Source organism: Hemicordylus capensis, chromosome 3, assembly GCF_027244095.1.
Source record: "Hemicordylus capensis ecotype Gifberg chromosome 3, rHemCap1.1.pri, whole genome shotgun sequence".
NCBI lineage: Eukaryota > Metazoa > Chordata > Lepidosauria > Squamata > Cordylidae > Hemicordylus > Hemicordylus capensis.
The window spans coordinates 40,501,217-40,527,855 of NC_069659.1; the positions used below are offsets into that span (position 1 = coordinate 40,501,217).

Sequence of the window (26,639 nt, forward strand, 5' to 3'; positions counted from 1 at the left end):
TGTGATTTCGGAGACGAGGAAGAACAAGCGCTCCTTTTGTGCAGGGCGGAGGAGGCCACTGAAAGGCGATCGACGGTCACAGACGGGAGGCTCGCTGCTCAGCTGCTGCTGCTGGAGTTTGTTTGCAGGTCAACCCCATCATCCGCTCGCTCCGGCCCCGCACCAGCTCCGGAAAGTTCTGCGGGCTTTGCCTGCCGCGGCGGCGGGGCGGCTGCGCGAGGCGAGGCTATAAAGGCGGAGAGGCGGAGCTCCGCGTCTTCTGACGGCTGTGCGCGGCTTTCCAGCAGGGCTGCTTACTTGTTCGGACGCCGCGTCTTGCTCCTCCGCTCCGCGCTGTCTCCACCGCCATGGCCGTCTGGAGCGGCTCGGATTCCGGCTCCGCCAGGCCCAGCCTGACCTCCGTCTCCTCGGGGGAGCTGAAGAGCCTCCGGACGTGCAACTGCGAGTTGGCTCTCTTGCCGCTGCGGCAGCTGCTGCTCCTGCAGCCCGACTCCTTCCAGCTGCAGGCGGGGGCCACCCTGGCCGTGCTGAGCCCCGCGAGCCGGCAGCCCGGAGGCGGCTTCACGGTCATCAGCGACGGCTTCCTCCACTTGGACGGGCAGCGCTTTTGCCGCCTCACCGGCTGCTTCAAGAGGTAACGGGGCTGGCTCTCCTCTCCCCCGCGGGAGGGCGACTGGCCCGGTCCTTTCTTAAAATGCCCCACAGGGGGGCTGGTTGGTCCTGTGCTCTGCCGAGGGGCAGGTGTGGCTTTCTTCCTCACAATTGGAAAAGCTGCCCCTGTTGCATTTCTGTCTGTCAAGCAGCTGCCCAAGGCATTGGAGCTCAGGAGTGCAGATCCCCCCCGTAAGCATTCGAGGAGTCCCTCCCCCCATTTTACTGAACTTCTCCAAGACATATTTTCTCCTCCTCCTCAAAACGTATATCCCCCCCCCAACATTTAAGTGAGGAGTTGATCCTCAAGTTTTCCTTCTCTCAAGCCCATTTGGGGAAAAGAAAGGCAACCGTTTTCCCTGTAGATTCAAGCCCCAACCTCTTAAGTCAGAGGCAGAAATGCTGTTTTGCAGACACCAGAAATCTGATGAACTGCTTTGCCTTTATGGCCAGTCACCCATGGTATGAAAGGACTGGTGCGCTGTAAACTTTTGGGGACATTGGGATGTGCTAATGGTAGGTTGCTGTCTTTTTGGTTGATATAGTGTAGGAGATGTTTTGTTATTGGAGCAAGGAGTAAGCAGGGAGAGATGATGAAGGCATGAACTTCTTCAAGCTTTGGCAATTTACTCCTAAATTAACTTAAGCAGTAAAAGTGTCTCATTTCTGTTCTGCTCCTATTGTTGTTGCTTAGTGGGGATTCAAGCTTCTTTGTTTTTCCTTCAAGGTGTGGACAAAGCGGACAGAGGCGCATGCCTACCTTCTAGACTTCTAACATTAGAACTTGTGGGTCATTGAATTAAATGTAATGATCGGAGATTAGGGACAAACTTAAAAAACTTATTCATACATGGAATAGTTCTTATGGCACTCACTGCCACAACAAGAGGTGATGGCCACTTGCTGAAAGAATAAGTAGAGAAAAAAGTGTAGGCAAGATTTACAAATGGACTCGACTGCACAACCTTACCTTAATAAAGTATGAAAACAATTGCTTAGCATTCTCTCTCCCACCCTTCCCCATTTTGCTGAGATGCCTTTAAAAATATTATAGCTAGATTGGATAGGTCTCTCAGTGGTGATTAATCATAACATATATAAACCTCTGCGTTCAAAGATAGTAGGTATGCCACAGAACACCAGTTGCTGCTGAGCTACAGAATAGGAAGGCTGTTGTAGTTCCTGCTGGTGGCTTCCCAGAGGCATCTGGTTAGCCCTGTTGGCTAGCAGTATGCTGGCCTAGATGGACCTGTGTTCAGCTCCAGCAGGGCTAGTCTGTCTCCCAGGTTGAAATGTCAGGGGATCAGCAGCTGAGCTTGTTTTCAGTGTCAGGGCTTAGCTCTGGAATGTGTGATGGGAAGGTCGACTTCAGAAGTCAATCAGCGGTGAAGGTCCAAAAGGTGGCTTGAGTCGTGGGTGTCTGCAGGACTTTTTCTGGGGTGGCGGCAAAGGCTGCAGTTTACCTGAGAGTAAGCTAGAAAGAGAGCTGGTCTTGTGGTGGAGAGCATGAATTGTCCCTTTACTAAGCAGAGTCTGCCCTGGTTCCTGGGTGGGTGGGTGGGTGGGTGATTATATGTGAGTACTGTCTGCTGTAAGTTATTCCCCTTAGGACAGGGGTGGAGAACCTTGGCCCTCCAGCTGTTGTTGAACTACAACTCCCATCATCCCCAGCCACAATTATTGGGGATGGTGGGAGTTGTAGTTCAAAAACAGCTGGAGGGCCAAGGTTCTTCACCCCTGCCTTAGGAGATGGGCCTGTGGCTCAGTGGGAGAGCATCTAGATCCCATGTTCAGGTCCTGGCATCTCCAGATAGGGTTGGAAAAGACTTCTGCCTGAAATCTTGAAGAGATTTTTTGTCAGCAGTATTGCTGATACTGCCAGTCAGGGAAGACAATACTGGGCTAGATGGACCAGTGGTCTGACTCCGTATAAGGCAGCTTCTTACATTTTTCAGCTGCACTGAATTCAATGGGACTGGCTCAGTCTGGGATGGGGGGAAATGCAACTGCCCCTTGCCCGCCCCAACAGCCTTGTCTAAGCCCCAATAACTCTTCTCTTATCACCTGGGCATATTAAGGTCTTTTGCCTATTCACTTGCATTGGGTAAGGGAGAATGGAAAGGGCTACCTTTGAAAAGAGGTCTTGAAAGTGTAAAAAGATTGTATTGTAAACCTTTGAAAAAGAGGTCTTGTTTTTATTGTAAACCTCCCAGAGACATTAGTTTTGGGTGGTATACAAATATGTCAAATAAATAAATAAATAAAGTAAGTAAGTAAGTAAGAGTACCCTGCCCCACAATGCCACCTAATGGCGCAGCGGGGAAGTAACTTGCCCAGGGAGCAAGAAGTTGCCAGTTCAAATCCCCGCTGGTATGTTTCCCAGACTATGGGAAACACCTATATCAGGCAGCAGCGATATAGGAAGATGCTGAAAGGCATCATCTCATACTGCACGGGAGATGGCAATGGTAACCCCCTCCTGTATTCTACTAAAGACAGCCACAGGGCTCTGTGGGCACCAGGAGTCAACACTGACTTGACGGCACAACTTTACCTTTACCCTGCCCCACTATTTCAGGGTTTTCCAGCAATAGTTTAACACCAAGATTCGGCAGATCAAGCACGAACTCCTTAGGCTTGTTGGTATCACAGCGCAATAGTAATTTCCCTGTTTAGTTTCAGTGTCTATTGATGGACAGCTGCCGGGTGGGGGGGATGGGGTGGGAATGCATCTGGGGATAGCCATCACCTTTGCCTTCTCTGAGCTTCTCAGGCATCTGTTTACAGAATCCTAGACTTGGACCTTTGCTCCCATCTAATAAGGATGTTTGCATATCCCACACTAACTGGCTTTCAGTTAGCTGCCAGTATCTAGTGTGAATGTAGCACCAGTTTCTAATATTTGTTTAGACAGGAAGGCACAGAAATGTGTCTCAGGAATGTGCCTGCCCCAAGAGTTTCCAGCTTAACAAACCTTTAACAGGCTCTATCTCTTGAATTTTTTCACCGATGGTGGGTTTGGCGAACAGCTGCAGTCATGACTAAAACGTTGCTACAATGCAGCAACAGAAGACCTATGAGCTGAGGACTTGTCTCTTTTCCTCTCTCCTGCATTATTTTTTATGAATGAAGACTCTATTATGTATAATTAAATACTTTTAATATTATACAAGAAAGAGAAGCATACGACCAGGGGCGTAGCTAGGAGAGAGTTGCGAAACCGGGTGGATCGATCTGAGGCTGGCATTGTTATTCCGGCCTCCAGGTATCCCAACAGTGTACTGCGCACCAAGCGCACTGTTATTCCCCCCCAAGGGATAGGCGCTCTTGGTCAGCTTGTCTCTTTGGGAGCAAGTAGCTCACTCTGGCACACGATCCTGGGTGCCACAGCACCGTCAGGATCTATGCCGAGATCAGCGGTTCTCACGGGCAGCAAAGCCCAGGCTTGCCTGCTTGTGAGAACAGCCTCAGTGTGTAATACGAATAGTGTTAGCTGTGGGGGTTTGGAGAGACTCTCCTGTTGCCTGTATTTATTTTTGACGCTGTCCCGGAACTGTTGGGTCCGTTTGCAATTCCAGGGGCTCTGTCTTGTTCACTTGCCATGCTTTAGGGCGCTGGTGCACCATTTAATCTTGGGCGTGTGTGCAAAAATCCCTGCCATAATTAGACAAAGCCAAGTGAGAAGGATGATTAAAAATCAAAGGCAGCTGAAGACCTTCTCTTTCTGGAGAAGGATTATTAAATTAAAAGTTTATTCCATTTTTACTTCTATATGGCCCCCTCGCCAACTGGCTGCTTGGGAATGCTTTCAAGATCCTGGGTGAGTCAAAGATTAATGTCATCTTGGACCCAGGAAAGTAAAACTGTGCTGTGGAGTTGGTGTCGACTCCTGGTGATCACAGAGCCGTGTGGTTTTCTTTGGTAGAATACAGGAGGGGTTTACCATTGCCATCTCCTGTGCAGTATGAGATGATGCCTTTCAGCATCTTCCTGTATCACTGCTGCCTGATATAGAAGTTTCCCATATTCTGGGAAACACACCAGTGGGCATTCGAACCAACAGCCTCCTGCTCTCTAGGCAGATTACTTCCCTACTGTGCCATTAGGTACAGTGAAACCCCCAGAGTTGGGGTTTAATGCCAATTTGAATCCAGATTACGGAAAGTATATAATACTTTGCACTGTGTTAACAACAACTACTACTTCATTGGCTGCCCTTTAACAATTGTTCTGCTCTGTGTTCAAAGCATTTCTCATGCATTACCTTGGTCATCTGAACAACAACCATGCAAGGTAGGCCAGTATTATAGTATTCCTATAATACATTTGGGGAGGGGGATGAGGCTTGCTTAAGGCTGCTAAGTTCCGACTGAAGTAACATTAAAAACATGAGGCTTCTTGGTTCTCAGCGTAGCTTTTTATGGCCTAACCCTATGCATGTTTACTCAGAAATAAACCCCATTGAGTTTAGAAGTGATTTCTCACAAATGAGTGTGGATAGGGTTACAGTGTAACCTGAACTGCTGCAGACAGTTGGCAGCAGCCAGACTAAATTACTCCTGAGTAGTTCTTGTAGAATGACTCCTGAGTAGTTATATTAATTAGTGTATTAATTATTCTGCTTAGTATTAAAAAACCAAACACACTACCAGGTTTTATATTTATTGCTATAGCAACTAGTGCAGGAATGAAGGTTCTCGCACTGCAGTAGGACTATAGCCAAGTCTCTTGCGTTTGGATCTGTTGCATCTGGTGCCAACGTCAGCAGTTTAAAATAATGGCTTCCAACCTAAGAGAGGTGGTGCAAAATAAGACAGAAGTGGGGAGGAAAGAGAAGCTCTTTCATCCTGTAACATAATGAAGTTGGGTAATAGCCAGTGCAAGATTGAAGCTGGGAGGGGAGGAGTAAAATTGGTCCCAGTGGAGCTAATGGAAGGAGGAGGAGAACTGTGGAGAGGAGAGCTGGTCTTGTGGTAGCAAGCATGACTTGTCCCCATAGCTAAGCAGGGTCTGCCCTGGTTGCATCTGAATGGGAGACTTGATGTGTGAGCACTGCAAGATATTCCCCTCAGGGGATGAAGCCGCACTGGGAAGAGCAGAAGGTTTCATGTTCCCTCCCTGGCTTCTCCAAGATAGGGCTGAGAGAGATTCCAGCCTGCAACCTTGGAGAAGCCACTGCCAGTCTGTGAAGACAATACTGAGCTAGATAGACCAATGGTCTGATTCAGTATATGGCAGTTTCCTATGTTCCTCCCTCTGAGATGGCCAGGAGCAATGGCCGCTTGGGTACCTGCAGGAGTGGGGGGTGGGGTGGCTGCAAGACATCTCCAATGAGGCTGCATCATGCCCACCACCCAGAGTACTCTAATTTTACTAGCAGCGTTGCTTTGCGTTCCGTTGCTTTCCTCCTTACAGTATTTCTGTCATTTAATTTGCATGCAAGATAGATGACCTGCCCTCACTTACATGTCACCTCTTCTTTGCTGTTAGGATTGATGTCCTTAGTGAAGTTGTGGGGTGTGGTCACTGCTTATCTGTTTGTTCACTCTTTAAACAGGTAGTGCTAGCTGCTGTCTGTAATCCAGGCTTTTGTTCTCGGTTAGCTGGTACAGATGAGGCTTGAAATGCAGAGGCTTGGGCTCTCACAAATATCAGTGCAGGGGCATAGCTAAGGGAGGGAGGGCCCGTGTTCACCCCTCTCCCTCGTGGCCCCTCAGAGTGAGGAAGATAGTGGAAAAAATAGGGAGGGGTGGAACTGGGGGGCCCCCAGGAGCTGTGGGGCCTGGGTTCTTTGAACCCCTCCACTAAATCATAGCTGCACCCCTGCAGGGGTTTTTCTTGGCCAAAAAAAAGCAGAGTTGACTTGTGTGAAGCTGTCCTTGAAGAAAGTTGTAGGAGGATTGGGAGGGTACATTACAGCCTTTGTAGATGCAAGCCTGAGCTCTTTGCAATCCTACTCTATGGGGGCAGAGAGAAAAAGACTTGGTGTGAGGCAGTGTCTGGAATGTAATCTAGAGAGGGCTTGGTGCAGATGTCATATAACATGAGAAGTTACATTTTATTTGGAGAAAACCTACTCTGATCTGAGTGATCCATTATAAGATGATTGCTGGGTTTGGCTGAAACCCTTCAAGAGTATTAGTCACGATGAGCTTAGATTGTCAGATGTCTGGAATTTGCGGGTTCAGTGCCCATAAATTTCCTAGTCTTGAAATATTCCATTTAAATAGCTGTTTCCCCTTCTGTTTTGGGGAAATCTAATGCTTTCGGCAAACTTTAATTTCAGGAAATCGGAAAACTTCAAATTCCTTTATGGGAGTGGGGGGAATGGGATAAGGGACGTCTCCCCCCCCACCCCCGCCTACCCAACTATTAAAAACAAGTCAGGCGTTTCCCACTAACTGTCGATCATAATGTATCAAGTTTCATCTTTCTAGCTTTTTTTGGAAGATAGTTAGAATTTGTGCACATAAACACATAAGAAACATCTGCTTATTTATTAGTCTGTCCTATTGTACCTGCCTGAGTTGTGGCTGCTGCTGTGCACAGAGTGTACTTTGAACAACTGCCACAACAGAGCTGCATGTGATGTGCATGGCTGCATGTCTCCCACCCCAACACACAGATACAACCCCCAGGATTTTCCACTGATCTGCATGGGTGTAGGATACCCCTGTAGATCCAGGGAGTCACTCCCCCTTATACATTTATGTTTATATTGGTCTTAGCGAACCGGACAGAGGAGCTAAAAGATGAGTGGGTGAGGAGGATGCATGGTATCAGCATCTTCAACTGTTTGTCCAGGGTAGGGATGGGAGATGGGGAGGAGATGAATGCTGGCTGCTTATTACAGCAGAAGTTGTAGCAGGCCTCTCTTCACAAGACCCCAAACAGACTTGAGTTTGCTCATTCTGAAAAGTCAGAAGAATACAAACAGTGTATTGCATGTTATGATCTAGTCCTATTTACATACTGGTTTCTCAAAGTGGTTTTCATGGGTGGGGGGTAGGAAAAAGTCCACCAGCAACAGCCACCAGAGGGACACTGTGCTGGGGTTGAATAGGAACAGTGGGTCTCTTTCACTCTGCTAATTTTAAGAGAACCACCACTTTAAAAAGGTGCCTCTTTGCCCAGTTAGTAGGGGTTAAGATAATATGCATGTGTAATAGCTAAAAGATGAGTGAGTGAGGAGGATGCATGGTATCAGCATCTTCAACTGTTTGTCCAGGATAGGGATGGGAGATGGGGAGGAGATGAATGCTGGCTGCTTATTACAGCAGAAGTTATAGCAGGCCTCTCTTCACAAGAACCCAAACAGCCCCTGGTGGCGCAGTGGTAAAACTGCCGCCCTGTAACCAGAAGGTTACAAGTTCGATCCTGACCAGGGGCTCAAGGTTGACTCAGCCTTCCATCCTTCTGAGGTCGGTAAAATGAGTACCCAGAATGTTGGGAGCAATATGCTAAATCATTGTAAACCGCTTAGAGAGCTCCAGCTATAAAGCGATATATAAATGTAAGTTCTATTGCTATTGCTAATAGGTGAGCGTATTGTCAAAAGTCCTCCATGGCCAACCTTGCCTTTCTCTTATCTCTCTGTTCTCCTATCCTGATACATCCCTGCCTGTGGCCTTTGCTCCTCCACCTCCTGCCGACCAAAGATCTCCTGTTTCCTTAAACAATTTGGCCTTCTCTCCTGTGCTGCTCCTTGGGCTTGGGATGATCTCCCAGAACATTGTGTGGTACCACCTCTTATCTCCCTTTAAATTAGGGCTGCTCAACTTCGGCCCCCCTGCAGATGTTGGCCTACAACTCCCATAACCCATGGCTATTGGTTGCTGTGGCTGGGCATTATGGGAGTTGTAGTCCAAAATCAGCTGGGGGGCCTAAGTTGAGCAGGCCCGAACCTCCCTCCAAACCTTACCATGATGCTCTTGGCACAATGCCTCATACACTACTGTAATTAAGCCTGAGTGTATGCAACACACACAATCAGTGCATGCTCTACCCTTGGCCTCCCTTTCTTGGAGTCAAATTTTAGACTGTAAACTCCTTGGGTCAGAGATCAATATCCTTATACATTGCAAGATGCCATGCACACATTAATATGAGACAAATCTTCACTAAAAATAAAGAAATCCCTGTTTGGTTCCTGGTGATGACACTTGTCAGTGCTAGATTACATTTTATCTTTCTAGATCATTTTTTTCAGAACAAGTAGTGGTCTAGGTTTCGCAGTGTCTTACACACTCCAACCAGGAAGAAACCAAGTATAATGTTAAGATGGGCTATGTATCTGCCAACATGTGATGTCCCTATTTTCCCACTCAGGTAAATGGGAAAATATGGACATGTTGGCAGGTATGTGGCTAGCTATCATCACAGTTAGCTTGGGCAGCTTCATCATGTTCAGAGGATAAATAGCATGAGTGTGGCCAGCCAGAACTGACTCATGGGAACGTGTGCAGTGTCTGTACCACCCATCCCACTTTCCCTGTGTCTGTCTGGCATCCTGTGATGCCCCTCCTTATATGTTCCAGCAACTACATTAGCCACAGAAGTGAAAGTATTTTCCTCCCTTCTGTGTGCTTGCAGTACATTGATTCTAGTTCTAAATTAGGCTAGCAATATTAGCTGGAGTGTTTTCAGCCATTACATGGAATATGTTCCTTCAAAGAGTGGAATGCATGCAGGATAGAAGCTTTTTAGAGTTCATTAGAAGTGAGAAATTGGGTAAAATTGGTCTGGCAGGGAAAACAGCTTTGTCTTAACCAATGTTATAATGTGTTTGCAGAAGCTGTTAAATGGTTTTTTTCACACTGCTGCGCAACTGATCTAATTATGGAAGCAGAATAATTTTGCTTTTCATGCAGCTTTTTCACTTCCATTAGCATTTCATCCCATGCCTTTTATGTATCCTGCTCCAAATAGAAGGTTGAGAAACCAATAGTCTTGAAACAAATGGTCGTGTTTCTTTTTAAGAATGTTTGAGAGTTTTAAACTGTCAGTTTAAAAATGGCTGCAAGGCTCTGACTTAAAATATTTGGCTTATAATAATAAAATATCACAAATTGCTTGTGAAACTTCTTAAAGACTGGCTGACATCCAGGATCTGTTCAACTGGTAGACATCTTGTGCTAGTGTAAGGACTAGTCTGGAATAGGCATTCTTTTTTCTTTCTTTCTTTTGTACAACATTCTGGTGCTAGCACAACAGCCTTACACCAGCACAACGATAATCTGGATGTAAGCCTCCCTCAGTGGTAGATTTGCATGCAGAAGCATCTCCAGGTCGGGCTGGGAAAGGCCCCTGAGCCTGAAACCTTGGAGAGGCATAAGAACAGGGTCTTGTGGCCTCAGGAGGCTCATGTTGCCCCTTCTGGTATATCAGCATTTGCAAAAAAAAAAAAAAAAAAGCCACAACAAAAAAAACCCTACCATGTTTACAGGCTTGAATAACTCCTCCCTTCTGGTGTGTTTGGTTTATTTTATTTATTTTTTGTTCTGTTTTCCCCCACTGGTTTTGATTGTGCTTAATTTTGTTTGCTAGCCACCTTGGGGAGTCTGTACTGGGACTGAAATCTGGGATATAAATATGCTAAAAATAGGTCTGTATTGCGTAGGAGGGCAGCTGTTTTAAGCAACTAAAGCCCAAAGAACCCTTCGGGATGTGGAACTAGTTGCACAATTCCTTGGATTCTGGCTATAGTGTCTCAATAAGTGAAGCATGGATCTCCCCTGAGAAGAACATGTGGTGTTACTTAGTAAACTGGATTACCATCTATCTCATGACCCAATCACATTCCTGTGTCTCGTCACTTTGACTCTGTGACCTGACCATGGCTTTCTGTACTGATGATCTGAATCTATTGAGATTTTAAGCTAAACCGAGTTAAGGTTTTTAGATCCTCTTGCATATTTCTCTGTGTTCTCTGCTCCTGCTTCAGGGGGTGACTAAACCAGGGCTTGACCATTCTAGGTGCCAGTTTGCCATGGCATCTGAGCCAGGCGATGGACAGATGCAACCAGGAGGAGTGAAAAAGAAAAGTGGGTGCAGGTTGCTGCCTTTGCTCCTGGTTGTGTTAGTCCATCGTCTGCCTGAGGCAGACAGACACAACCAGGAGTAGGAGTGATCAAGCAAGGTGGTGTGTGCACACCCTGTGGAGTGGAGGGCATTGCTGGGGGCGAGTGGTGAGTCTTCCCCCACTCCCACCATGGAGCAGAGGGCAGTCTAGCTCTTAAATTTTTGGACAGGCTCCCAGTGTCAATAAAATGTGTCAAAACCTGTACTAAATTTTAAAAAAAAGTGTACCGACTTTAGAAGACTGGAGCCACTCTTTCCAATAAAGTGGGCCAGAGTACTTTAGTCTTAAACTGTTTGGCTTGACTCCTATGGGGCTGAGGACATTTTCATATAAGGCTTAATCTGGTTTGTGCTCAAGTCTGGCTGGCTGGCTGGCTAGCCAATGTTCTGTCCAATGCTAATTTATTCTTCCATGAATTCTTTTCTACATTCTGTTCTGCATTAATATAATATGTAGCACTACAGAGTACAAGAGGATTCAATTTGTCTTTCAGTGCCACTTCTGAATGTGATCAAGTATTATTTCTAGCTAAATCCTCTGGCTAGATCGGACTGCTGGTCAAGCTAACCAAACTGAGCTTTGTGCATTAAGTGCTCAGAACTCTACTGATGTCTTTTTTTAAAAAATCCTGGCGTCCAAGATGGTGAAAGAGATCTGTCTTAATGTATCAGTCCCTCCCTGGTGGGGTTCAGACATGAAGCTATACCTGGCTTATGCACTTACCCTCTCATCCCCTTTGTGGACAATGCTGCTTCTGTCCTGCTTTAAACCAAACATTTGTGTGTCTGAATCCAGACGGTCTGTGAGCAAGCCAGGATCATCTCCTGACTTTTCACAAATGGTGGCTAGGATAAACCAAGACTTTTCTGGTTCTGGACACAACAGGCATTCCCAGTTTGTGTTAAGCCAGGAATGGAAGCAGCAGATTTTCCCTCCTTGTGCATGAAGAAGAGTGGATTAGCCATGCTAAAATTGTGGCTCAGCATTGGATCTGAACCTAGTCCCAGGATCGCAGGCTAAGAGACTTCTAAACCAGTTCTTGTTGAGCTGATGGGTTTTCAGTTTTCTCGACTGGGACACTACCAGAGCAAGCAATCTGAAGATAAAACTTTCAATAAAACTTTCAAATGTTTTTATAAAGGGGAAAAGGTGACACACATGTGTTTATAAAGGAGAAAACACATGTTTTTATAAAGGGGAAAAGGTGACACACATCCTTCACCACACATAATAATCATACATTTTTATGATGCTATGTTTATTTTAACAAATTGCAACACTGGAAAGAACAGTCTTCAAAACAGGAGATGTGGTAACTCTTGCCTAATTATATAAAGGCTAAAAAAAAGCAGAATTCTAACTATATGTTCTAGCCCAAGGCTATTCTGTTTCCTGTTCACTTTGAACAGCCAAGTTAAATCCTATTTAGAGGCTCAAAAACTCCTGAATAAAATAATACAAAAGCTTGATCAGTAAACTTATCCGAACTCTCAGTATGAGGGGAGAAACTCATAATTCCAGCACTACCTTTCTTTCGATCTGTTGAGCAATAATTTAATAACATACATTGAGGCTGTTATATAAAAGTCATAATGTGAGCAGAACCGAATATTCTTTACAATGTTATCTTTTGTGAAAGCAGTTGTCCCTTTGTGTAAAGGAAGGAGGAAACCCGTTTTAAAAAAACAAAGCTCAAAACTGCTGGTCTCAAAATTAAAAAAACACATTTTTTAATGTATTCATTCATTCTTACATACAAACATACTTATCCTTCTTTTCCTCCAAGGAACTCAGGGCAGTGCACATGGGTTATTTTTATCCTCACAACAACCCTGTGAGGTAGGCTAGGCTGAGAGATAAGTGGCTAGCCCACAGTCACCCAGTGAGTTTCATGGGTGAACAGGGATTTGAATGCCAGTCTTTTCAGTCTTAGCCCACCACTTTAACCCAGAGCTGCTCAACTGCAGCCTCCACCTGTTTTTGGACTACAACTCTCATAATCCCCAGGCACAGCAGTCAATAGCCAGGGAGTATGGGAATTGCAGGCCAGCATCTGTAGGAGGGCCAAAATTGAGCAACCCTGCTCTAAACATTACACCATGCATCCTAACTAACAAAGTATGTGCATAAGGACGGTGGGAGTGTGTGACAGAAGGTTTTGAGCAACTCTACGCTAGCCCTATGCTAGGGCTGCACAAGTTGGGCCCTCCAGCTGTTGTTGGACTACAACTCCCATCATCCACAGCCCCAGTTGCCAGTAGTCAGAGATGATGGGAATTGTAGTCCAACAACAGCTGGAGGGCCCAATTCTGCAGCTCTGCTCTGCATACACGTATTGTGCAAGAAGGCAACATTCCCCAGCTCTGCCTATGCTCCTGAAGGGATCTGTGAGAGAGGAAACATGTCAGCGAGGATCAGCAATGTGTTTCCTCTTACAGATAATTTCTGGAGAGCAGACAGAGCTGGGGGATATCTCCTGCTTGCGCAATGGCATGTGTGACTGGTTGTGCATGTGGGATTCCCATCGCATCCCCACAATCCCCTCTTATGCATGTGCTTCATTAGGATATCAGCCACTGGTCCTTTTCATAATAGTAAGGAGCGCAGGGCCACTGCTGAAAGCAGTGTTCTCTCTAACAGGGGTTCCCAGAAATTGTTGACTACACCTCCTACAATCCCCAAGCAAAAGCCATTGAAACTGGGGATTCTGGGAGTTGTAGTCAACAACATCTGGGAATCCCTGTTAGAGGGAACACTGGCTGAAAGGCTTACTTTTGTTCTGGAGAGGAAATGTAGTGGTATTTGTAATAGGCTGTTGATATATGAGTATATACTGAGCAGGTATTAAGGAGCTGCGGAAGCAAATAGTAACAGTCACAAATATATCAGACCTTTCCTTGCAGTTTAAAGCTCAAATCTGCTGCTCTCCAATTCTCTTCCTTTTTTCCATAATAGGCTTTTCAGACGAGACCCAAAATGGGTTTCACCTCTGGCAGGCAAGTGCAACTTGTAAGGCACTCCAGTATGGCTTTAATACAAAAGTAACCTAATATCTCATTAAACACATACCTATTATTGTCTGCCCTGGTAATAGTATGCTGACGTGCCCTGGAATTTCCATTTCCAAAAAATAGCTGTTGGTAGCATTTTAATCGATATCTTTAATATTTAGTAAATTAAATTTAGCACTTAATCTTGCACCTGATGAAGTGGCCTCTAGTCCAGCTACCACAAATTAGTCTTTAGTTAGTCTTTAAGGTGTCACAAGACTCCTCTTTTCAGTAAACCTGTTAAGCAGGTAAGTAAAGTATATCTAGGACAAAATCCAAAGCAGTAGAGAAAAGAAGCACTGTTGCGTCAGAAACACTTGAAAGACCTAGCTGAAAACAAAATAAACATAATGCAAGGAATAATGCAAACTATATTGTTTGCATAATGCACAAAGCAGTGGTCTGATACTAAAAGGCAACAAGTTGTTCTAGTAAGAATTAATCAGCCTACTTTCCTTTCACTGTCTCTACAACAGGACTAAATTTGGTTTATATTGAGGTCCACAAGTTAGATCTCTTGCACTTCAAATGTTCATGCATCCACCATCTTGGATCAGGGCGGATGACATCATTACAAATGACACCATTGAGGTGTCCCTGTGTGTCACTCATTAAACTGTACCAAATTTGGTTCAAATCAGTTACAGTCCTCAAGTTAGTGCACTTGTACCTCAAAAGTTCACAGGTCCACCATCTTGAATTGGGGTGGATGACATTGTCACAATCTATGCCGTTGAGGTGTACCTATGTGTCCCTACAGCTGTAGCAAATTTGGTTCAAATCAGTTAAGCGGTGCACAAGTTAGCTCACTTGTGCCTCAAAAGTTTATGCTTCCACTATCTTGAATCAGGGTGGATGACATCATCACAAACTACACCACTGAGGTGTCCCTGTGTGTCACTCACGACAGCTGTACCTAATTAGGTTCAAATTGGTTAATCAGTCCACAAGTTAGCCCACTTGCACCTCAAATGTTCACGTAGCAGCCATCTTGAATCAGAGTGGATGACATCATCACACACCATGCGATTAGGGCATCCCTATGTGTCCCTACAGCTACAGCAAATTTGGTTAAAATTGGTTAGGCAGTTCACAAGTTAGCCCACTTGTGCCTCAAAAGTTTATGCATCCACCATCTTGGATCAGGGTGGATGACATCATCACAAACTATGCCATTGAGGTATCCCTACAACTTTACCCAATTTGGTACATATTGGTCCAAGCGTTGCAAAATTGATAGGGGGAAACACACACATGGATGGACACACACACAGAATGCCAGGTGATCTCATAAGCCTACAGGAAAGTAGGCTAAAAAGGTGTGTAGGGTGGGGAAAACTAGCCTTCTATATTACTAGACAAACAAAGCAAATCAGTGGGGATGCCCAGTGCTGGACAGATGTTGTGGCCTTTAGCAGATTGCTACTTAAACACTGAATGGTTTATGTGGGCCAGGTATCATGTTCTGATTCTTTGTGCTCTGTTGACCTGGAACAGAGACCTGTTTTTTACTTTTATGGGTTCCAGGGTAAAAATGTGTTTCTTTTTTGTTGAGGGACCCGATGACCAGAGGAGAGCTGGTCTTGTGGTAGCAAGCATGACTTGTCCTCTTTGCTAAGTAGGGTCTGGCCTGGTTTGCATTTGAATGGGAGACTACATGTGAGCACTGTAAGATATTCCCTGTCGGGGATGGGGCTGCTCTGGGAAGAGCACTTGCCTGCTTGCATGCAGAACGTCCCAAGTTCCCTCCCTGGCATCTCTGAGAAAGGGCCGAGAGAGTCCTGCCTGCAACCTTGGAGAAGCTGCTGCCAGTCAATGTAGACAATACTGAGATGGGCCAGTGGTCTGACCATAGATGGGCCAGTGGTCTGACCCGGTATACGTCAGCTTCCTATGTTTCTATGATCTATTGTTTAGTTCTGCCAGAACCAGAAGAGTACAATCAGAGTAACAAATTACTTTATTCTCCTGAACAGATACGTGGAACTTAACACCCATTATGACTATAAAAATTACAGAGAAATGATATTGGGCCGACCATTGGTTTTCTTCGTTAACGTCAAAACAAAAGAGAATTCTTCAAAAGGTATGTATGAATGAATCTATTTTGAGCTTAACAATCCAAGCACATACATTAAAAAAAAGGAGTAAATGGATCTTTGGTATAAAAACTGATAATGGCTAAATTCAGGTCAGTTATATCATTTTGCTTTGATGTCCCTGCGAACCTGGCAGCTTTGAATCTATAATATAGTATTTAAGTATGTAGAAGTTTTCTCATGTTTTGTACCGGGTTGATGAAACTGCTGTGCTCCTGCTGGCCTGCAGTTATTTTTGCACAGCAGTTTAATTGTCTTCTGGGTTGATTATGATTCCCCAAGCTAATAATCGGGCAAAAAATGTTTCCACGCAACTGAGCCCTGCATGGGTGACTATTTTGCTTAGTTTGAAAACTTGGCTGTAAATAGTGCCACTTTTTTGCAGACTGTTAGTGCTGCCAGATTTACTGCACATACAGCTTGATAGATGAGGCTTTCTGCCTGTTTAAAATGGCAAGGGAATGAAAGGATTAGTCTTGTTTATCTTATTTATTGAGCTTGGTAAACAAGCAACGATCTGGCATCAGGAAGCCATGCGAAGGACAAGTTGGACAGTGGGGCTGGCTTCAGATCTTGGACCTCTAAAGCAGTGATCTTCACCATTTTTCAAGCGGGGGCTACTGGGGCAAAAGCCCTTCAATGTGAGAAGCATTTCCCACTGTGCTGACCCCCATACAGTACTGTAATTTTCTTCGTGCTGAGAGGGGCCCTTTAAGAGAGAGTAAGGCCTCTCTTAAGAGCTCTAGGCCGGGAAAGCAGTAAGCACTGGGAAGGGCTACACTTCTCAGCACGTGGTTCACACCTTCTAAGATGGTGTAGGGGCTCAAGAGGGCTCTGTTCCCCTTAAGTCCCCCTCCCCCAGCGCTGGGCAAGGCACAGCACTGCACAGTGAGGATGGTCACCTCCGCATGGGGCCAGTGGAACTGTGCAGAGTATTCAGCTTTGGCTAAAGCTTTGCACAGGTTCAATAAACAGTTAGTCAGGGGACCACACACAGGGTTGATGGGGGCTGCCATTGGCCCCCCAGGGCCTTACAATGAAGAACACTACGCTAAAGATTCTGGGAGAGATCCAAAGAGCCATCAGGACATAGAAAGCTGCCTTGTACCAAGCCAGACCATTGTTCCGTCTAGCTCAGTATTGTCTTCACCAGGGATGCACAACTTTGGCCCTCTGGAAGATGGTGGACTACAACTTCTGTCATCCCCGACTGTTGGCCATTGTGTCTGGGGCTGATGGGAGCTGTAGTCCAAAAGCAGCTGGAGGACCAAAGCTGTGCAGCCTTATCTGAACTGACTGGCAGTGGCTGAGCGGGAGTCTTTCCCAGCCGTACCTGGAGATGGCAGGGATTGAACCCAGGACCTTCTACGTGCAAAACATGTTGGAGCTAGGAGGCTGGCATCATCAGCTCTCAGCTGCAATGTCTCATAGTGACCACTGGGGTTTTTTAGGGTGATGGATAAAAGTGCTGGACTCCTCCCCTCTTTGTTCTTCCAGTGTTAGTCTCCATTTTGTCCCTCCAGAGATGGCTGTTTGTTTTGGGGTCTCTCTTCAGCCATGAGCTTAGGGTTGCCAACATTGTGTTAGCCGAAATCGGGACAGGGACTCTGGGGGGGATGGGGGCATGGCCACTTTTTAAAACTTTTAAAGCGGCGGTGGCAGAATGGGATGGCGGTGACAGCAGCTCTCCCGCCTCCCAAATGTTGAAGGGAAGCTGCCCTGGGGCAGGGGCCAGGGCTGGCTGGCTGGCTGGGGTGGGTGGGTGGTGCGCTGGGGAGTGGTGAGACGGCAGTGGCAGACTGACTCCAAGTCTCTAGAGCACTTGCCGCCGCGGCCACCGGCCACTGACTGTCCGGAAGAGAGGATCTGGGAGGGAGGGAGAAGAGCTCCCTTCCACGGCACGCACGTGTGCAGGAGCCTGAAATCAGCACATCTGCCTCATTTGGAGACAGACAGGGCCGAGGAAGGGAGATCTTTGTCCACCCACCCTCCCGGCTCCTCCCTCCTGGACAGTCAGTGGCTGGCAGCCGTGGTGGTGAGTGCTCTAGAGCAGGGTTTCTCAATGTGTGGGTCCCCAGATTTAATTGGACTTCAACTCCCATAATTCCCAACCAAAGGCCACTGGGGCTGGGGATTATGGGAGTTGAAGTCCAATAGCATCTGGGGACCCACACGTTGAGAAACCCTAGAGACTTGGAGTCGATCTGCCACTGCCTGTCACGCCGCCTGCCCCAGCCAGCCCTGGCCCTGCCCCAGAGCAGTTTCCCTTCATAGTTTGGGAGGCGGGAGAGCTGCTCTCACCGCTATCCTACTACGCTGCTGCTGCTCAGCAGCAGCTTTAAAAGTTTTAAAAAATATTTTTTTAAGTGTTAAAAAGCAGGACAAATAGAGTCCCGAACGGGATGATAATTCCTCCTCTAGAATGCGGGACATCTCAGATATTCTGGGACAGTTGGTAACCCTACATGAGCTACAGCTGAAATAAGCTGCAGGCTTTTTCACATTTATTTGTAACCTTTTCTTTAAATACATCCTTGTAGTTCTTCAATACGAAAGAATTGTCTCAAGACCACTTGCTTTGCTGCTTTCTCACCAAACTCATTTGGCTTTGCTATTTGGGGACTGAACTGCCATTCTTCCCCTACAAAACAGATGCTCTGCTACGGAGCTACAGCCCTATCCCGAAGATTGTGCAAGTAGGCTTCCTGGGCTGGAATGATGCATTGTATAATCAGTCAGCTGCAAGTGTCCCCTGAAGTTCATTTGTGTATTCCATGAGCTTTGAGAATCCCAACTCTTTTTAAAAAGAAAAGCCTCCTGATTTAGCTTGCTTATCACAAAAAATATTTTAAATCTCTTCTTAGGTTTAGCTGAATTAATCAAAGTGCAATCAAACAATTACTACATTACTACATTTTTGTTTATATCCCGCTCTTCCTCCAAGGAGCCCAGAGCAGTATACTACATACTTAAGTTTCTCCTCACAACAACCCTGTGAAGTAGGTTAGATTAGATTAAAATTAAATTAAAATTTCATTTCATTTAAATTTAATTGAATTAAATTATATTAGATTAGATTAGGTTAAATTAAAAACATCATTTGAACATAAGCAATAACTCCTAAACTTGTACAATGAACCAACAGAAATTTAGCTCCCAAGAAATAGCTCAAGATGGTCTCTCATCAAATCAGCCTCCCCCAAATCCCAGAATAGTTTTGCAGAAGGCCACAAAGGAGGAATGAACTCCTCAGGGAGTTCATTCCATAGTTTCAGGCAATTCCAGTAAATGACTTGCTGCTGTTGGTTTTACCTTGCATAATACAGGTAAACTTCAGGGTCTCTTGAAAAGCATGGGCAATCTGAGATGGTGGCCTTAGGCTGTAAAGGGCTTTAAAGATCAGCATCTGCACTTTGAATTGGATCCAGAGGAGCACAGTCAAGTAGGGCAGCTGCTGCAAAACTGGCTAAATGTGTCCTTGTGTCCTCCTATACGCATCAGGAGACAAGCTGCTGTATTCTGCACCAGCTGCTGAGCTGTCTTCAAGGGCAGCCCCATGTAAAGCACATTTATCCATTTATTCACTTTTCTGTGAATAAAAGGGAGAAGGCGGGAAGTGGTGGCGGGCTGGCTTTCTGGCTGGGCCGCGAGGCAGAAACCAAGGAGTGGAGGGGAGGAAGTGGGCCAGCCCGGCTGGCCCACCAGAAAGTGCGGGAGGGGGGAGCGGCCAGGGGGGGGAAGTGGCTAGTCAGCCAGAAAGCTGGGCGTGCTGGTGGGGGGTGGGGTGGGCAGCAGCAGTGGTTTTGTCAGCCGGAGGTACAGATGCTCTGCACCTGGCCCAGCTAGTATTTATTTTTATTTCTTTATTATTTCCTTATGTAAACTGCTATGGAAACCTTTGTTGAAAACCAGTATATAAATATTTGTTGTTGTTGTTAATGGGATTGATTTAGTTATGCCCAACTTAGAATGTTGTCCAACTTTTTTTAGGCTGTGTTTTCATGCTGTAAGCTGCTGAGGACTATAGGATTGTCTCCCTAGAGGGCATTCACAATTTTTTTTTAAAAAAACACCCACATATACTCCCTTTACATTTTACAGAGTTCACCACAATTACATATCACACACTTGTAATGTGTGTGAGAAGAGGAGATGAAAGAATTCTGACAGAACTATTTCATGTACAGGTTGAGTATCCCTTATCCAGACTGCTTGGGGGCAGAAGTGTTCTAGATTTTGGATTTTTCCGGATTTTGGAATATTTGCATCAAAAACATTAAAAAGCTTCACAATAAAAACAGCCGCAACTAGAGAATTACAGACAAAACCCCTGTCACTAACAGCCTTCTGAAATAAGTAAGTTTTGACTGCATGCTTAAAAGCGGCAAAATTGGGATTCTGCGAGAGAGTGAGCTGAGGCATTTGTTTGTTTGTTTGTTATGGCGTGGTGTCCAGATTTTGGAACATTCCAGATTTCGGATGTCCGGATAAGGGATACTCAACCTGTATAGACTTGTGAGCAGTATCTGAAACGTAAGGCCAACCCTTGATTTATATTTTTAAAAGTGATATTCTGTCCCTTATTAGAAAAAACATATGCTCTGCTGGTGAATACCCGACATCCAAAAATGAGGAGACAGATTGAGAATGGCATGAATAACATAATATCATCTGTGTTTGGAGAGAGCTATAAACTTCAGGTGAGTCAGACAGGTTGTTAACCTGCAGTAGTTGGTTATCTTTTCAAGTCTGTATTTGGCTAATTGAGCAGAGCAAAGACAATGGTCTGGGGGTAGGAGGGACCTGCAGAGCAAGCCCTCTCTGTCTCCATATCACTCTAAATTCCAAAGTCTAATAGAAATGTGAATGTGTGCAAAGTTCTGTAACACAGTTGCTGTTTGACCTCCTGTGCTGCAATTACAAATTGCCCTTTGCCCTTAGGCAAAGGGTGCCTTCTCTTCGGTGTCGACTCCTGGTGGCCACAGAGCCCTGTGGTTGTCTTTGGTAGAATACAGGAAGAGTTTACCATTTCCTCCTCCCGCGCAGGATGAGATATAGGTGTTCCCCAAAGCCTGGGAAACATACCAGTGGGGATTCAAACCAGCAACCTCTGGCTTTCTAATCAAGTCATTTCCCCACTGCGCCATTACAGCTGTCTTCATCTTACTTTTGATGCTGACATAGAATGCTGGTCTCTGTTTGGAAAACAAATAACTTCCTTTTAGAAGAGGGCTTCTCAAACTTGGGTCCCCAGGTATTGTTGGACTACAGATCCCATCATGCCTAGCCACAATGGCTGAAGGCCATTTTATTTTGTAAACTATGATGCAATCCCAAGTGCAGACATTCTCTTTTGTTTGTTTTTTAACATTTGACTTATTCTGGGTCATGGGGAGGTGGCAGCTAACTCATTATGTTCAATGCATGTATACTCTTTATACAGTGTATGTGCATACAAATCTGAATGCATAGACACATAGGAAGCTGCCATATACTGAGTCAGACCATTGGTCTATCTAGCTCAGTATTGTCTTCACAGACTGGCAGCGGCTTCTCCAAGGTTGCAGGCAGGAATCTCTCTCAGCCCTATCTTGGAGAAGTCAGGGAGGGAACTTGGAACCTTCTGCTCTTCCCAGAGCAGCTTCATCCCCTGAGGGGAATATCTTGCAGTGCTCACACATCAAGTCTCCCATTCATATGCAGCCAGGGCAGACCTTGCTTAGCTAAGGGGACAAGTCATGCTTGCTACCACAAGACCAGCTCTGCATGTCCAGTTAGTTATTCAGACATTATGTTTGGTGCACATGCAATAGTAAGTATACTTCCTATCTGAACCCTGAATTTGAGGGGGCCTTTTACTCATGTTCACTTTTAAAATTAATTGAACATACAGTCATCCATCCACAAACATGTACATATGTACGGATGCTTGTACAATAGAATGCCTGAATAAGGTTTTTGTATTATCCTTATCTGTTGAGTCCTTATTCATTAGTATTGTAACCAATATTATAAGGAACTGGTGATAAAATTTCCATGGACATTTCCATGTACATTGGATTGTAACCAATATTATAAGGAACTGGTGATAAAATTTCCATGGTTTTACATACAAGCTTCTACCTCTATGACACAGAGTCCAGTACAATAGTGTATCAATCTGATGAAGTTATAGCAACAATAGTAGCTTGAGACATGCATATCTTGGAGTTAATAACTAAAATGTACTGGTTCAGCTCTCATTATGTGGTAGAACCACATTTATGTTGGACCACATTCACCCATATTAACCTGCCCAGGCCCTCCGCTTATCTCAGGCCCTGTTCATGGCCCCGCCACTAACAGAGATCTGGTTGGCGGGGACTAGAGACAGTGCCTTTTCAGTTGTTGCCCCTCAGCTCTGGAATGCACTCCCTGAAGAGCTTTGCCATGTTCCCTCCCTCAGTGTTTTTAAAAAAAACCAACTAAAAACACAGCTTTTCAAAGAGGCTCTTTAATGCTCCGTCTTTGGTTATATTTGGTAGGTTCCTTAGTTTTTAGTTTTTATAATTCTCAATTTTTAGCATTTAAAATAACTTTTAATTTGAAACTTAATTCTGCTTCTTGTTCTAGCCTAACTTTTAACTTGGTTACTTAATTTGGTTAATTTTATTACTTTGTATCTATTTTATTGTTGTAAGCCGCTCCGAGCAGTAGTATACTGGAGGAGCAGCGTATAAATATTTTAAATAAATAAATACATGTCTTAATATTCTTGTCTTTTTTGTTTGTACAGTTTGATTTCCAAGACATTGTAAAGAAGTTCTTCCCTTCAGGAGCCCATCTGGTTAATGGAGAAAATTTGAGCTTTTCCTACGAATTTAAATCCGATGCCTTATTTGATTTCTTTTATTGGTTTGGGATCAGCAAAAGCACCATTTCAGTGAATGGGAAAGTTCTTAATTTATCCAGTACCAATCCAGAGAAGAAGGAAATGATAACAAAGTTTCTGGATAAAATGAGTGAACCTAATCTACATTCAAACAGCTTTTCAGACAGAAAGTTCAGTGTTATCTCCAGAAGTAAGTTTCTGCTCTGTTAGGATTTAATTTTGAATAGTTCATTGCCAAATGAGGATGGTTGAACTATTCTTTCTGATCCTTCATCTGATAGAAATGCAAGCATGGTGGACACTGGAAACCAACTAGACCACAAAATTTAAGTGCTTAACCTGAGTGACTTGGGAAGCTATCCTTTTCTCAGATGAAGGGTAAATAACAATAGCACAGATTGGTTAGGCAGAAACATTGTGTTACTACTACTTCTTAGGACATTTATGTACTGTTCTTCAACCAAAGTTCTCAAAGCAGTTTACATAGAAATATAAATAGATAAATAAGATGGTTCCTTGTCGCCAAAGGGCTCATAATCTAAAAAGAAACTTAAGGTAGATGCCAGCAACAACCACTGGAGGGATGCTGTGCTAGGGTTGGATAGGGCCAGTTGTTCTCCCCCTGCTAAGTATAAGAGAACTACCACTTTAAAAGGTGTTTCTTTGCTCAGTTAGCAGGACTCTGTCATTCTCTAAACTTTTGAATGTTTAAGAACCCCTTTAAAGCCCCCCTTCATATGTCATGTCCTAGATGCCCCCAGACTTGAACATTGAATGTGCCTGCTGTAACCCCTGAATTAATGCTCTGTTTCAGTTTTCTCAGGGGTATACCAAATTTGAAGCAGCCTGGGACAAAATGTGAGGATGGGGCCCTATGCGGGGGGGACTCTCCTCAGGGGTCCAGGGACATTTGTGTGTCCCCCCCCCGGTCAGTTGTAGCTACACCCCTGAGTATTGTGACCTTTCTATCTCTTTTTCTATTTTCACCCCTTTATGCCTGCCCTTATACCTGTAAAAGCAGTACTCTTCATCTCTTCTTACCCCTTTCTGCAGCTTCGGGGAAACTACTTACCTTTGAAAGTTTCAGCTCTGGGCTGTTCTGTCTTTTCACTAAATCACTCCAGTCTCTTTTCCTCCCTGCAGGAAAAAGACTGTTTATTTCCACAGTGGTTGTTTGCATTCAAACACTTCCAAAACTTCCTGTGTAACCATCAAAGCTAGAGTATTATTTTTAAAAAGAGAAAGTGAAAGAGAGAGCTGGAGTTTGTGGAAGTTAATGTAATTGGATATCTTGGTACCGAATTGACTTTATTTTCCCTTAGAATATAGAATATTTACTTTTCAGAATATATGCATGACTGTATTGATTTCCTTAGCCCTGTTGTGTTGTAACCCTGCTTCTTGTTCTGTCTTGCAGCTTCAATCGATGATGTGTTTAATAGCAATTTGACACCACAGTCATCTTGGATGGAATCTCCTTTTGCAGTTTGGACAATGTCAGGGGTACAGGCATCTGGAGACTGAACAAACACAGTCATTGGGTGTTCATAAATGGAAGAGAGATGCATTGGGAAAGGCATTCCTGCGCCAGAGGAACCATCCTTACTGAAGAATACAGACTTGCCAAAAGGAAGTTTTTTCCTTCTCTCTTTTTTGCATCTTGCCCAAAATAGCAGGCGATGTTTGAATTCCAACTCTTTTCTTGATTCAAGAAGTCTTTTCTGATTCTTGAATTGGTACTCCCAGTTGTTCAGCATTTAGCGTGATTTGCATAGAGATTTCTTGTGATCCCTATCCCTCTTAAGTATATATCAGGAGTGATTTAAATAATTTTAAGTATAGATTCTTAGAATGGTTTTAAATAAAATTCCTGGGTTTTAAAAGGAGTCATTGAAATGATGAGCAACAGTTGATTTTAATCATTTTCCAGCATTATTTCTAATGCCAAGTCTAAAGGAATTTAAAATTGCTTTTAATGCTCATAAAGTGTAGATTAAATAGTTAAGCTATACCTGCTATAGTTTAAGTGGCCATGATGACTCTTGCAAGAACTGGAAGAGGCACTACTTCAACCCAAGGGCTTCTCAATGATATTCAGAAGTCAGCTTTGTAGCCCAGGTTTGTAGCCATTGTCTGACCTGGAAAAATTTTAGTGTGTGCCCACTAAACTACAACTTGACTGGAATTCAGAATGTTCTAAATTCAATTCCATTGCAATGTTCCTCTGTCTCCCCAGTCAAAATAGCATCTCCGCTACATCTTCCTAGAGGCCAAAAAAGCTCCCTTGATCTAATTCATAAGTTGTTCACTGATTTTTATCAAAGCACTGGGAGTCTGCTGGGAGGAGCTTTGAATCTGTTTTCTTGCATTGTCACTTTCTTGCATTCTGATCAGTGAGAAAGTCATTGAAGTCTTGATACTTGAAATCATGCTTCAGTGAAAACATGCCATCCACCCCTGCTGATGCAATCCGATTTGTTCTGATGCTGAACTTCAGTAATATGCAAATCATGGTAGATCTTAAATTTTAGGTGTGTTTTGAAAAATGCCTTATGAGTGCCTAGGGATAAATAGCAATAAATAGTAAAATAAGCCAACTGAACTGCTCTATGGAGCAAGCTTTAATGTAGAGTGCTGCACATTCCATTTGCTGCTAACAGTTAGTGAAGATTTTATTTAGATGTAACTCTGCATTTGTATATGGTCTTTTTTTAAAAAAAAAAATGATGTTGCAAGTCATGGGACTATTTTTATATCTCCTGGTTTTTTTAGTTTGTTGTTAATCGGACATTAAGGTATACATGGTTACCTCTGGAACTTCATAAATTGCAAAAAATGTTACAATTACTTTTGTTCCAGCTTCCATGTCAGTGGCAAAAGTCATGTACGCCTACAGGCGTGTTGGGGGAGAGAAGGTTTTTGATGGGGAAATGTGTTACTTTGTTGGCCACCTCACATATATGGCTACATGGATGGCCCCTTTCAAGCAGGGTACACAAGGCCACATCAACCATCTGTAACCTTCAGTTTGAATACAATGAAATTCATGATGTCTGTGTGTGAGGTACATGGATAGAAATGGGCAGAACTGTGTGGTTCTTATATAACTGCCCCATTCAGTATGGTATAGGGCTACAGCTAGGGTGGCCTTTTGTCTACCTAGCTGAGAGAATCCCCAACTTTCTCTTTTACTTGCAGACTTCGACACTCAACCGTGTGAGAGTACAATCAACCATGTACTCTCATCTTGCAAATGATGAGTGGATAACATAACAAATATTGTTTTCTATAGTAAATATTTTATCTTCTCTGCTTTAATGGTATTTGAACATCATTTTCTGTTTTGCCAAAATATTTCTCTAACCTGGAGATGTTGGCCATGAATAAAATACAAAATTCTTGGTGTGTAACAGTATTAAGCTTATGAACTGTAGAGGCCTCTTAAATAACAATCTTGGCCTTGCTTGCAGAACAGAATCCTATGTGACTGGAATGAATGAATGAATTCTGAAATATTGCTTAAAATGTGTTTGGCAGGATCATATTGAATGTCTGCATATCAAAGAATGTTTTATGTACTGCAAATCAAAGTCATTTTATGTAAACTTGATGTCCTGTTCAGTGCCTTGTTTGTTTTTTTTACAATAAAGGGAGATTTTAAACAGCTGTCTTCACTCTTTCCAAGGTATTTTGATGCAAGAAGCAGGATTCATGCATAATAATTTGCTCCAATTCATACAGTAGGAAATAGTGTAATGAACAAGGGTCACTGTTGGAAGCTGCAGATTTTTAAAATAGACAAAGGAAAGAATTTTTGAAACCATGGGCTGAGATCTATAGAACTGTACAGCCACATGCCCAAAGGGCAATTTAGGGTTGTGTGTGTT

The 26,639-nt window shown here is 44.1% G+C and overlaps 1 protein-coding gene across 1 annotated transcript; it reads left to right on the top strand.

Moving 5' to 3' along the window:
- On the top strand, positions 1-26,418 carry MEDAG (mesenteric estrogen dependent adipogenesis). The gene is made up of 5 exons (XM_053312300.1): positions 1-634; positions 15,759-15,868; positions 20,469-20,581; positions 22,657-22,942; positions 24,170-26,418. Exons 1-5 carry the CDS (start codon positions 348-350, stop codon positions 24,274-24,276), a joined length of 903 nt encoding a protein of 300 aa, XP_053168275.1. The 5' UTR covers positions 1-347; the 3' UTR covers positions 24,277-26,418.
- Positions 26,419-26,639: the final 221 nt, after the last annotated feature.

Coding starts and splice junctions, on each gene's coding strand:
- MEDAG (XM_053312300.1), top strand. CDS start 348: ATGGCCGTCTGGAGCGGCTCGGATTCCGGCTCCGCCAGGCCCAGCCTG. Junction 20,582..22,656: donor GAGAGAGCTATAAACTTCAG/GTGAGTCAGACA, acceptor TTGTTTGTACAG/TTTGATTTCCAAGACATTGT. Junction 22,943..24,169: donor GTTCAGTGTTATCTCCAGAA/GTAAGTTTCTGC, acceptor TCTGTCTTGCAG/CTTCAATCGATGATGTGTTT.